The sequence below is a fragment of the Ochotona curzoniae genome, unplaced genomic scaffold (assembly GCF_017591425.1).
Source record: "Ochotona curzoniae isolate NIBS_2020 unplaced genomic scaffold, NIBS_Ocur_1.0 scaffold_4701, whole genome shotgun sequence".
Classification (NCBI taxonomy): domain Eukaryota; kingdom Metazoa; phylum Chordata; class Mammalia; order Lagomorpha; family Ochotonidae; genus Ochotona; species Ochotona curzoniae.
In genome coordinates this window covers 6,775,267-6,788,903 of record NW_024467122.1, presented here as the reverse complement: position 1 = coordinate 6,788,903, position 13,637 = coordinate 6,775,267, and the positions used below count along the sequence as shown (strand labels likewise).

The 13,637-nt window shown below is 45.5% G+C and overlaps 1 protein-coding gene across 1 annotated transcript in view; it reads right to left on the bottom strand.

The window, feature by feature from the left end:
* LRRC28 (leucine rich repeat containing 28) overlaps positions 1-13,637 on the bottom strand; it is a 133,748-nt gene that overhangs the window by 31,255 nt on the left and 88,856 nt on the right. The window contains exon 6 of the mRNA XM_040970289.1: positions 7,115-7,321. Coding sequence (XP_040826223.1) covers positions 7,115-7,321 — 207 coding nt within the window. The remainder of the gene's footprint in view (positions 1-7,114; positions 7,322-13,637) is intronic.

Genomic DNA, 13,637 nt, shown 5'->3' with positions numbered 1-13,637 from the left:
TCAGCTGGATCCACAGCTCTTCTACATTAGCACTACGTCACATGGGCTGAGCACCGAGCCTCAACACGTCTGCTTTCCCAACAACACGGTCTGACAGCGACTCTGAACAGCAGCATTAAGATCAAGGGCAGGAGTGGGCTCCAGGGTCAGCAATATGTCTCCTCTGCACAGTGGGAAATGACACCTACACCCCACAGATATCACCAACATCACAGACACCCACACCCCAGACAACATCTGCATTTCACAGGCATCACCAACATCCCACAGCAACACCTGTGCCTCACAGACACCACCCACATCCCACAGGCACATCAACATCCCAGAGACACCACCTAAATCCCATGGGTAACACCTACATCTCACAGGTTACACCTACATTCCACAGGGAACACCTATTTCTCATAGATACATTGTAAAGATCAAACAATGTATGCAGTACCAAGCTTGATCCCTTGCAGAATAACTGGTGTTTGATACATTTTAGCTTTTGCCTCCCACTCCGGAAAAGAGAGATCACAGAGCACAGAACCAAAAGGGAAGCAGGCAGCTCTGGGGTTTTGGCTGACACAGCACAGCCTGCTGGTGAGGGCGAGACATGGAAACACTGGGCAAGGTGGCAGGTTGTGAAGGCGGCCTGCCAGGAAGCCCTGCCACACATCCCAAGCACAAGAAATAGAAGTTGAATCAGAATAAGGCTGAAACGAATGTTTGTTGTGTGAAAAAGCAGCAGATGACTCCTTACATTCGTAACAGGACGTTTTAACACAATAATTAACTTCAGAAGAGACTGCCTACTCACCAGCTAATGAGGTGGTCTGTTTTCTGCCAGCAACCTTAAAGCACTAACACTACGCAAAAAAATGAAGTATCAAATTACGTAGGTAAACATGGTCAGTGGGTGAAGTTCATGGCACGCAGAAGCTGCCCATCTGCATGGATGCTAAAGGACTTTTCCACGCAGCTTTTTAAAGCACTACACTCTGTCTCAAATATTGCCCTTCCTCCTACCAGACTCACAGATCAAAGTTCACTGCTTGGAAATTAGTGGAAACGAGAGTCCTGGACATGCACTCTGGTTCTTTCTCCCATCTCAAGGCCCAGTGCGTGCAGTCCACAGGGCTGCCGTCTGCTCAGGCCATGCTCGCCTACCAGCCTGGAGGGACGGGAGGCAGGGCAGGGCCCGTGTTGACTGTACTCCGACCATGGCAGGCCTCACTTACTGTATCACAAGGTGAATGATGTGTTTTCTTCCAGGAAATGTTGCGGCAACATCGAAACAGCAGAATGACTGCTCTCTGCCACAGCTGCTCCAGTCACAGAAAACAAATGTTCTGGGCTGGGTGGTCGGAGAGACTCCAAGGCACCATTTCAGCACCTTAAATCACACAAATGTGATTCCTTCACAGTGAACTTAGAGTAATCTGACATGTATTTTGAAATAATCTTAACACTACCTTAAGTTACGTACCTGTCACCTTTTAAAAGATTATTTCAATGACATTTCTAGACATGAATTAAGTGCTAGCTTCTTGGAATGCACACATGTGCACGTGTGCGCACACACACTCCACTGCATCTTCTCCAGTCAACAGTCTTTGTGATCTATTCAGCTTTTCCAAATACAATTTCATGATAAATTACGATTTAGTAAGGCACTTTATACAGAGTAGCTCACCAACAACTGTTAGGTTAAGCCACATTGAGTTCAGGGAATTTGAATGACTCTAAGTTTCCTTTTGTTGCTGGATTAGCAATCAGGCTTAAGTATCTCCATTTCTATTGTACAGTCAGGTAGCAAAGAAACGGTAACAAGCGATGGGCTGGGCACTGTGCCATCCCAGACGCTAGGAGTACAGAAAGGAAGACAGGCAGTCCCCACCTGCTCTCACTTCTGTGCTATTTATGAGTGACATGTGTTTTAAACGGAGTACAACTGGGCTCTGAAGAAGCTGCTAATATTAGCTCGTTCTGACACTCAGACAATCTTCCTCACCCTGCATTCAAATGACAGGGCTGGGGTCTGGAAGCATCACCTACGTTACTGTGCACTGAGCTGGGCGGCCTGCCCAACACAGGTCATCCACAGAAGCAGGCCACTCCCATTCTGCTCAGGGAGGAGGAGGCTACTGAGCAGGATCACGTGCGCTAGGCACATGAGAGGGCTTGGCACTATGCCCAGAGCATCCAGGTGTGATGCCAGGGACGAACGCTTGATGGGAACACTGCCGAGTAGACAAGTGATGGACCAAGTGTGTCTGTTTCCTTTAAAGGCCCAGAAAGTGGAAGGGTTAGTCCTGACTCACAGATTTAGGGCAGGAATACCAACATGTCCTTCAGAGAAGATCTTGACAAACAGATTTCAGCCTGACCATCCGGCAGAGTACAGGGAAGCCAACAGCTCATCTGCCATGCCCAGGCAACTGGCATGAAGAGGACAGCGTCCTCACTGGAAATACAGCACCCCACTGGATTGCTCACTGGCACTGGGGTGTGTGTGTGTGTGTGTGTGTGTGTTTTAAGATCTACTTATTTTTATTGGAAGGTCAGATTTACAGAGAGAAGGAGGGACAGAAAGATCTTCCATCTGTTGTTTCACTCCCCTAGTGACCACAACGGCTACAGCCAAGCTGATCCGAAGCCAGGAGCCAGGAGCTTTTTCCAGGTCTCCCGCATGCAGGTGCAGGGTTCCAAGGCTTTGAACTGTACTCTACTGTTTTCCCAGGCCACAAGCAGGCAGTGGGATGGGAAGTGGAGCAATCAGGATATGAACTGGTGCCCAAAGGGATCCCAACACGTGCAAGGTGAAGACTTTAGCCGCAAGGCTACTGTGCCAGGCCTGTGGGGTTTGTTTTGAACTTAAGAACTTTACATACAACTCCAAGCGATGGGCACCTCATATTCTTGCTTTCATGTCAATTGGCAACATCGTGCAGACTTCGCTTGGGCTGCACAGTCCTAGTATAAAATGCTCTAAGTTCCTGAATTAGAACCACCACCCACTTTGCTGGCCACTGCACCCTGGGATTTCCAGTTTCACTGGGGCACCTCTGGGATGACAGACTGCATCCCCTTTTCTCCTTCCTTGCTTTTATAGTTGATCCCTGGAGAACAGGCCTCCCTTCCCAAGGTTGGCTCTCAACCCTGAGAATGACCTTGCCCATCTGTCTTCACCTGGACGCCCATACCAGCCCAGAGAGCCTATGCCTGCGGCTGGCTGCATGAGCCACGCATGAGCCACGTCGGCTAATCCTGTCAACCCCCGAGGAAATCCGAGCCTAATGCCCTGAGATAGAGCACTGTCGCGGGACAGCCGAAACAGTTCAGATGAACAGGCAAGCAGAAGGATCAAAACCAAAAAACCAAACCACCCAAGCAAGACTGCTGCTACAGAAGGTCCCCAAAAGAGCTCACAGAGGAGGGGGCTGTGAACTTGCACTCCTTGAAACAAAATCTGTACAAATGAACAGACAAGTGCTTTCCCATCACTGGCTTTTAACCTCATTTTCAAGACCTTTTCTCCTTTTTCACTGTTATTAGTTTCACTTTTTCTTCTCTTTCTTTTTTGCTTTGATTGTAGACATGCCCAACAACTTTTACGCACTGCCATCTCTGTTGTGTTCCCCTTTAGAAAGCAGTTGTCATACCTTCTACTCAAAACACTCAACTAACTCCAACCTCAGGGACTTTTTGTTCCAGAAGGAACTTGTTCTCACGGAAACTTGTTTAAGGCCACAAAATTTGCAAATTAGTCAGTGACCCGAGGCAGTAGCTCTTTGAATTGCAGATCAAATACATTCATGGTTCATTACAGCACAACCTGCACTCTCTGAGTCGAAGAAATTATTAACTGGTATCACCTAGTTTCAATGTTGGTTTGAAGTTTGGCTAGTTTTATGGTTTGGACTTAAATTTTTTTTAAGTTAAAAAACAGTAAACATCAATTTCTGGCTTTCTCAGCAAGTACAGAGAAAGCAGGCCAAGGAGGCCAGGGGTTGGGGGGCTAGGGACACAAGTACAGCCAATACACATGTGCTTTTGATGTCGTTTACAAAAAGAGAGAGCAAAATTTCAGCGTATGTTTGGAAAATGTCTAGGAGCTGTCTTCTAAAAGTGCACTGGGAGTCACCACAAATTATTGTTTCCTCCTCAGGAGATACCCGCTTCCCACAAAGGGAAACAACCCCTACCACTACGAGAAGCTGCAGTGCTCCGTGGAGGGCCACGGGCCAGCTGTGCCCCCTTAGCAAAGCCCAGGAGTATGATCCACAGCAGTGAAGGAGTTGCTCTCACGAGTAACCCAAGCTTGTGACACAGGGTAACTCAGACTCAGAGAGCGCACACACACTTCACTGACACAGTCTCCAGGGACAACTCCGGGATGGCTGAGAAGCCCAGATCCTGTCATTAAGGGGAAGCTTTTCCACTTGACTCACTTCCGGGCTTACCACCTGGGGAGTCATACAGAGTTGATTCTGAACTTCTGAGATACTAGATGTTCCTGGTGAAGAACTCAATCACTCTTTACATTCAGTAAAAATCCCATCCGCTAACCTGGGGACAGCTCTGGAAGTTACTGGCACTGGATTTAGGTGGCACAGCACTTGGGGGCCCTTGCATCGCCCACCTGTGCCTGGGCCACATTACAACGCTTACTTTCTTTTCTCAACATTCAGTAACTCGTGCACCTTCATGAACTGTCAGGCTTATTAATCATGCAAGGCACACCACGAGCACCTGGTGCAAAAGCCTTAGAGGAAAGATTCTTTTCATTCCCTACACCTGCTGAAGCCAAGGTGCTTGGCACGCAGCTCTACAGGTAATTCGTCAACCGGGCTACACTGAGTTGACAATAGATGTTCAAGCTTCAAGGCACTGCTGAATTCCACAGCTCTGGGCTTCAGGGAGCGCTGTTCTCCTCCGTCTGCCCCATACCTCCATGGGAACACAGCTTCCGTCCGTAGCCAAGCCTGTCACTCAGTTGCAACAGGAACATCCTTCCGGATGCGTCTTCCCATTTTAGGAAGAAGGTGGTCAGAGCACGGCCTCTCCTGGAGCAGCATTACTGGGTTCAATGGTTTTACCAGGGCCTGAAGTCACTACCACAGGCAGCAGCTGTGGAGTCTTGGAAGAGCAACATTCCTTGAAGATGCTATCACAAAAACTGGTTTTCTCCTAAGACTAAAACCTGAAATTTAGTTAAGGTGATCCCCACACAAGACTCCCCCGCTCCCAGCACAGGCAGACAGGTTTCTGTGCCATGCTTGCAGAGTCAGGGCTCCCACTATCTGAACACTTTGGGGGGATGTGGTGGAGGCAGAGGTGGAAGTATCCCGCCTTGGCGCATTTCTAGGCAGCCCAGTTCTCCGAGGAAGCAGAGTGGGCAGTTACATGTTTGAGTCCTCCTCTCCCAGACACTTCTTAGCATCGGGTGGCCTTGGTTTATGAGAAAAGGGTTCAAGCAAAAGTCAAGTGCACTAACTAAATTATTTTCTTCCTGAAGATGTCAGTGAATTCCTTTCCCAGTGTCTCTTCAAAGCGGCACCAAGTAAACAAAAGTAGCCAAACGACACCAAACCAAACCTCAAAGCTAAGGAGGATGCTGGGGCTGGAGCCTGCTCATGGAAACCTGTTCTCTGGTTCCCTGGCCCCAGCCTCCCGTGGCCCCCAGGGCGGCAGCCCCCTCAGGTCTCCACCTCCCTGCCTCAGCTGTCTCTCTATGAGGGGCATTCCACACCTGATACACAGGGCCGCTGGGGCTCTCCCAGACACGTCTTCCTTCTATTCTCAGAGTGCAAGGCTCCACACCCTGCAGGGAGCCTACTCCTCACAGGATTCCATCACCACGGAGCAGACAGTCCTGCTTCCAACCTGCATCCTGAGTCGTGAGTCTGTGGCTGGAAGGAAGCCCAGGGCCACTCCCTGTATCCTGGGCTGTGCACAGTGCAGGGATGTGCAGGCCCTTCAGCACGCCCCTCGGAGCCCAGTGCTGGCCCTCTTGCTTTTGCACTGACACCCTGTGATCAATTCACAAAGAAAAAAATGTCCTCAGCAAGATGCAAGGCTCTGATGTAACAGCACTGCTCCTCACACACACCAGTGCTGACGGTGCCTGCCGTCTCCACCACACCAGTGCCTGGCACAGCTGAGGGAGCTGGATTTGAAGCTAAGCAGCTAAGTCTCCTCAGATTGGTGCCCATGAAACGCTGATGTCACAGGCATCAGCTTTACCCACTATCCCATAATGTTGGCCCCTGCTTATTTTTTACCTCTTTTTTTTAAAAAAAATTCATTTATCTACTTATTTATTTGAAAGGCAAAGTGACCTAGAGAGAGGGAGCCATTTGGTTCACCTATAACACCCACACGAGGGCAAGGCTGAAATCAGATCAGGATCCTGCAACTCTGTCTGGGTCTCTCAAAAGGCTGGAAGAAATTTGCACTGCACTCCCGGGTGCAGGAGCAGGAAGCTGGATTAGAAACAGAGCGTCTGGGACTTGGACAGGCGTGCTGACATGGGATGCGGGTGTCACAATCTGCAGCCTAACCCACTGGGCCACAGTGTCAGTGCTAGCACTTTTAACACAGATTAACGAGATAGAGCACTTTCCTGTGAAATCAATGTACTGTTTTAATAAGACCTTTGTTCAGATGGGCCAACTACAGACATGTACAGTGGAGGAGATGTTCTTTCTTAGCCAAGGTGACACTGTGAACTGAGCAGGCGGTTCTGTTGACTTTAAAGCCTGTAGTGTCTCCTAGTGGCCCAGCTTTCCCAGGTCAATGTAAACCCGAGAGCAGATACACTGACACCAGCAGGAATCCTTTCCCACTGCTCAGCATTCTTTGTTAAACTTAAAATCAAAAACACGCATTTTAAATCTTTTCTCAGAGTAATTTCACATCTCATACTTAACCCCTACACAGGATTTAGTAAAAATCTTTGTTTCTTAATCCCTGAAAAAAATAAATTTCACTTACAAGTTGGAATGATGCTTCAGCTGCTGGACAAGTGAACTCGAGCAGGACAATTATCATCAAGAAGACGTGAAGGCATTTGAGCCAAACACAGTCCTCCCATCTTACTCTTCCCTGTTCACATGCAATCACTCACCAAGTGGCAAAAATGCAAGGCGGTTTCCAGCCATGGAGAGCTCGTTGAGGCTGGGCAGCTGGCAGAGGTGGCGCGGAACATGGCAGAGGTGGTTGCAGTCAGCGGTGAGGTACTGCAGAGAAAGGCACAGGTGCAGCCTCTCGGGCAAGGTCAGCAGACGATTGCTGGAGACATCCAGTGTCTGCAGCTCCTTCAGGTCGCCAATCTCTACAACCCGGTTAGTACAAACACATGAATGAAATGAATCAATACTCAACAGTCTAACCAAAGCAAACCAAAAAGCTGAAACTCTTCCCGTGGTCGTGAATGCAGCAGCATGGGATTCGGGACAGCAGGTGTAATCCCACCACTGCAGCAGGGTCTTTCAACTAGCCTGCGTATATGTCCTAAGTGAGAAAATAGCCGACTTGAAGCAAGGGGAGCCCAAAGTGAGGGCTTTGCGTCAGACCTGATGACTAAGCACCGTGTCTAGGTGAGAAAAGAACCACAACAGCCTCTCCAATCCCTGGGTGCTGATCTCGTGGGATTTATCTACCATGCAAGTATCAAGTACTAGAAAATTCGCAAACTACAGTATCTGTGTAAACACAACTTGCTCAAGTGAACTAAGTAGATGATTTCTGGAATGGGAATCTGGGTATCTTTTGGAAATATGTCCCACAGTCAAGATTATAACAATAAGAATTTACTGTTAGTTTATTTTAGATATTGTCCAACCATGTGTTTCCTTTTTTAAAAAATTCTCTCCAAGAAAACATGAAAACATGTCCTTTTTAAAGATTTGTTTATTTTTATCTGAAAGGCAGATTTTATAGAAAGGGAAGGAGAGACAGATAAAGAAGCCTTCCAACCACTGATTCACTCCCCAAATGGCCACAATGTCCAGAGCTAAGCTAATCTGAAGCCAGGAGCCAGGAGCTTATTCCAGGTCTCGTGTGGGGACAGGGTCCCACAGATTCAGGCATTCTCTGCTGCTTTGCATGGCTATAAGCAGGGAGCTGACTCAGATGTGGAATATCCAAGATATGAATCAACACGAGTAAGGGATGCCAGTGCAATACAGTGCAGAGTTAGTATGCCACACCACTGCACCAGCCCCACAGTGGACATACCGTATACAGTCTTAATTTCAACCCTAATGAAGTCCATCCATCTACTCCAATAATCTCTTATCATCAAGGTCTACAGACATGATCATGTTGAATGCAACTACATCCTTGTAATCGTCAAATCATTAAGTCTTGTGTCAACATTAGGAGTTCTTTACAAGGAACTCAGTCCTCAGAGAAAATCACCATTTTAAGGGAAGGATGCTCTGTCCTGGGACAGCACATTCCACACTGCAGGCTACTGCAGCAGGCCCTGCACAGGGTCAGTCTACTTCCCCCACATCCTGGCCACATGCCCTGCTGACTGCACTGACGCATCGCTTGCACTTCCTTAATCCTGACCCTGCTCCTCAGCCACTCTCGAGGTTATGTTTTCCCATGCTTTATCACTAGACAGTAAGCCTCTGGGGACATTCCAGCCACATCTCCCCTACTGGACAACGACATCTTCTCCCTGGGATGCTCGATTCCACAGATTAGCTTTCCTTACTGCTACATACCCAGGGTCAGAAAAATGGACACAGGCCAAGTATAGCTCACAGTCTCCCATGCACTCCAACTGCCTTTGCCATTTGTATAGAGTGTGGAACAATAACTGCAAAGAATATGCGACAGAGACGGGAAGTGGCCAGCAAAGCCTGAAGATCCTTACTCTGTGTTCTTTAAATAAATATTTGCTGGCCTTCACTTAGACTAATTCTCACAAATGTTTTTCATCATTTTTTTCTACATAAAAGTAATACAAGTGTAAAATATATCAACTTTTAGATATTTTCCTATATTGATAGATTTGTACTACATTCACACTTTGCTATTCAATTTACTCAATTTTCTTTTAAACATTTATTGGGAGAGAGAGAAGAAGAGACAGAGAGAGGTCATCCAAATGCTTGTTCACTCCTCAAATGACTGTCATGGCCAAAGCCAGGACCCAGGACCTTCATGCCAGTCTCACATGGGTGCAGGGGCCCAAGAACCTCAACTGTCCTCTGCTGCTTTCCCAGGCACATTATCAGGAAACCGGACTGGAAGTGGATTAGACGAAAACCGAACGCGTGACTGTATCAGATGCCAGCATTGCAGACAGCAGTTTCCTCCACTACATCATAACCCCAGCTCCAATCTCCTCAACACTGAACAAAACATACCTTTGAAAATGAGCAGACAAGAGCCAGTAGCCATCCTGTGACTCCAATGGGAGTCTATTAATTGAGGCACACAAATTAATCTCACTTAAGGCTGCACCAGTATACTCTACCACCTACCTGGGCCCACTTGGATGCCAACCACTTATTTCATATAAAACTGTGCTTCTGATATAAGATGTGGAAGAATTGGGAACTGGTGAAAAATCATTATTTTTTCCAAAGCAAACAAAAAGAAAAATTCCTTTTAAACCTCACTTTACAGAATGACTCTAGGAGTCAAGTGGGACAGAAGAGCCACTGAACAGCACGAGACCAGGAGCCAGAGAATGAGGCAGCTTTGCTTACGGCACAACTCAGAGAACCAGGCAGCAGCAGCTCACATGCAGGCACTAAGTGAGGCTCCAGAAGCTTGGCAGGTGTTCTGGAGATGCGACCTTAACTAGGTCAAAAGCATCACTCAGCAGGGCATGAGGGGGAAGTGCAAACACAGGGAGAAATAAATAAAATGGGCTCTTTGGGGTCCACCAAGTGCCAAAGACTCCGAGGAGGAAAGAACAGAAGACGAACTGAATTCACATCACTTGGTAGGCTTGCATGACGATCAGTGTCACGGAGCAGGTGTGGACTTCTTGGAGTGAGAACACACTTTTCTTGATTCTCAAAGAATGAAAGGACTGCTGGAAAGGGTAGACTGGTAAACACACACACACACACACACACACACACACACACACACACACACACACACACAGTGAAACAGAAGAGGTTACAGGCATTACAAGGAGGCATTTGACTAGGACAGAAAGAAAATGATGAAACTGGAAGGGCAGTTCTAGAGATATTTTAAAAAGTATGAGGTAGGCCTGACTAGATATGGAAAAGAGTAAAACAGGAAAAAGGCAAAGATTTTATTAAGCTACTGTACTAGTACAGTGCAAGAATGGTAATGTCCAAATGAAAAAACAATTATTTTTATAGGAAACAATAAAATGTCACCAACACTTCAGAATTACATTGTCTATACATCATTTGTTTACAGGTATTAGGAAAAACGCCATCAAAATTTACATGTAAGACAAACAACTGATTATCATTATTTCAAAAACAATGAAATGCGCAGAACAGGATTCTGATACAGCTGGTCTGCCTCTCTGGCATGGTGAAATCTGTGAATCCAGGTGGCTGTCAGTTTAGGCTTTCCATACTTTGAAGATGTGCTTTTTCAGTTGGGACAGGTCAATATTTTTTGTTTTGGTAGATTTGCACAATATCAGATACCAAAATTTGTAACACTTTTGACAACAGAGGAAAAACAGAGACTACTAGAGCTAAAACTCAAGGTAATGAGCAATGAAAAAAAGAGAAGTCACATTTATTTCCTATATTTAAAGAGTAAAACAAACAACTATATCTAAAACTTGCAAAATAACACACAACAGAAAAGTCATAAACAGTCATCTGAGTGGCTTAGTATGCAAGTCTTTCCATTTGTTTAAAGCTTGAAACAATTGTTAATCCAATTAAAATATTGAGTCGAATACGACCTATAATATGGTTGGGAAGCAGCTGACTGAAGTACTATGAAGTGTCTGACAAAAAAAATCAGAATTACAGAGCTTTCCCAGGTGGTCTGAAATAAATGTAATTTTCATGATCACTACATAACATGCTAGAAATCTAGGACAGTTTATGGATGTCATCTGAATCAATTCAAAAGCGTACTTGCTAAGCTCAGCCATGGAGAGTGCATTTGTCAGAAAACAGTCAAACTTCACCCAGGCTTCTTACTCAGACTTGTAACACTAGAAACATGAGGGTGGAAATATTGTTGAGAGTGGGCTCAGCCTGAAAACTGGCCAACTGTCAGCCACACACACACCCAGTGCACTGGTCCAGTCTGGAAGCCGCACTGCTGCACTGAGGCAGGGGCAGCGGGTTCTCCCCTCATCTCTGAAGACCCGAGCAGCATGGATCCACCTGCTCAGCTTGCAGAGTGGCATCTGGCCTTTCCTCAGAAGGAGCAACACCACTCATTCTCTGTCAACAAATTAACAATGCTGTTCTCTCAGCTTCCAGACTCCAAAATCTTTATTCTTTTATATATAATGTATTATTTTGCTTCAAGTGCTTTTAAAATCTTGTCACTTGTTAGCAGAGTGATTATGCTGTATTTTGAGTTTTGAGAATTTTATACTATTTGCAGTTTATTGAGCTTTTTGAAGCTGTACATTTATGTCTTTTATCACATTTTGGAAGTTTTGGCCTTCAAATCCAGTCTCCAAATCTACAAGTTGTTACATTTGAATAAGTATAACCGATTATTCATTTACTATGTTTAAGTTTTTAAGCTATGCATGGCTCTTGGAAGCAAAACTATAGCAACTGGCTTAAGCATACCACAACAGTCAATGAGCAAAAGTACAGAGATTTCAAGGTAGATGTAAAAATATGTGAGTAACACCAAGAAGGGCAGGAAAGGGGGAACAGAGAAAGAGTCCAAGGTAGCCAACAAAAAGCAGATATTAAAGTAGATGGCTTAAAACTAACACATTTCACAACTATATTAACTGCAAATAGCCTGAAGGCAGCAACTGAAAAGGCAGACCGTCAGAGTGGATTTTGCAAAAGGAATCTAGTATATTCCATCTAGAATGAATTTATTCTAAATACACAGACTAAGCTTTAAATAATGCACACAATGACCTCCCCAAAGGCAGGACTTCCCAGAGGGTGGAAAGAGGAGGTTGCTAAATCTTCTGTCCAAATAACCAAGTCATCAGAAGCAACCATTTCAGCACACTGCAAATTAGCCAAGCATTTTGACAAATGCACAAGCAATCAGCGCAAAGAAACAACTGCGATTTGAACAGGAACAGGAGCATGTGTACCCGGGGCAGCTCCACCCTGTACCCTGCTGAGTCAGTGAGCAGCTCCAATATGGCAGGCAAAGGCGTATGTGACCAGCAGCTTTCCTAACAGGATGAAAGCTGGAAAGCCTACAGTTGTTATTGATGCTGTCAGTACCAAGGAACAAGCAGGCGACTGGAGTACTGGGGCAAGCTGTAGAGTGGACAGGTGAGCCCCAGGAGCTAGGGTATATGCCACAGTCACCACGGCCACTCACATGATCTCCACATCCCAGGCTCCAGGGAGGCAGTGTGGAAGCACAGGAGACACCAGGGAGAGCTCCAGCTGTTTACAAGTGCCCAGGCCTTACGGTAAGGGGTGCGTGTGTGCATGTGCGCACACACACACACGAGAAAACTAAGAGCTTGGCAGACGATACAAGCCAAGTAAATATAAGGCCATCTGAACTTTAAATATCTTCTTAATCCACAATAGACAGTCTGTTAATGGTAGACACTTAAGATGTTTAGCCACTCTAGGCAGACATAGGGACAAATCCTAAAAAAGAAAAAAAATCGATCTAAAAAATGCAAACAAGAGGGGCTGGTGCAGTGGCACCCATACCCTATGTGCACTGGATCCTGTCCTTGGCTGCTCCACTTCTAATCCAGCTTTCTGTTTATGGCCTGGAAAAGCAGTAGAAGGTGGCTCATGTACTTGGGATCCTGCACTTACATGGAAGACCCAGAGGAAGATCCTGGCTTCTGATCAGCTCAGCCCCAGCTGTGTCAACCATTTGGATACTGAACCAGCAAATGACAGGCCTTCTTTATTTATACTTCTCTGTAAATTTGCTTTCAGATAAAAAATTAATCTTCAAAAAAATTAAAACCAGTAAAGAACACTAAGCAGAGAGATCAGTGGTAACACATTGTGAGTAACAATGGATTATCCATTTTGTCCAGGAAAATTAGTAAAAAAAAAAAAAAGCGAGCGAGCGAGAGAGAAATAAATGGTTATAAAAGCAATTCTTAGGCAGGAAAAAAAAATCAAACCCAGTCACTACAATGCATGATTTAAAATAGCCAGCTAAAAATTACCATATATGAAACAAGACAGAAAAGCGCAACCCATGTGCCAAAATAAGTAAATAAATAACTAAATAACTAAATAAATAAATAAATAAAAACTGACTCAATGTGGACCCAGATGTTGGAATCTAGCCCACAATGACTTTAAAGTAGCTGTAATGTATATTTCAGGAACTAAAAAAAGATGGGTTTTTTAAAAATTAGAGGGAGATATGATGACAAAGACTCATCAAAAACCTCCATAAAGAGAAAATATTTTAAAATGGAAATCCTGGAGCTGAAAAGTACAAGTGAAAAGAAAAACTCACTAGAAAGTCTCAATGGCAGA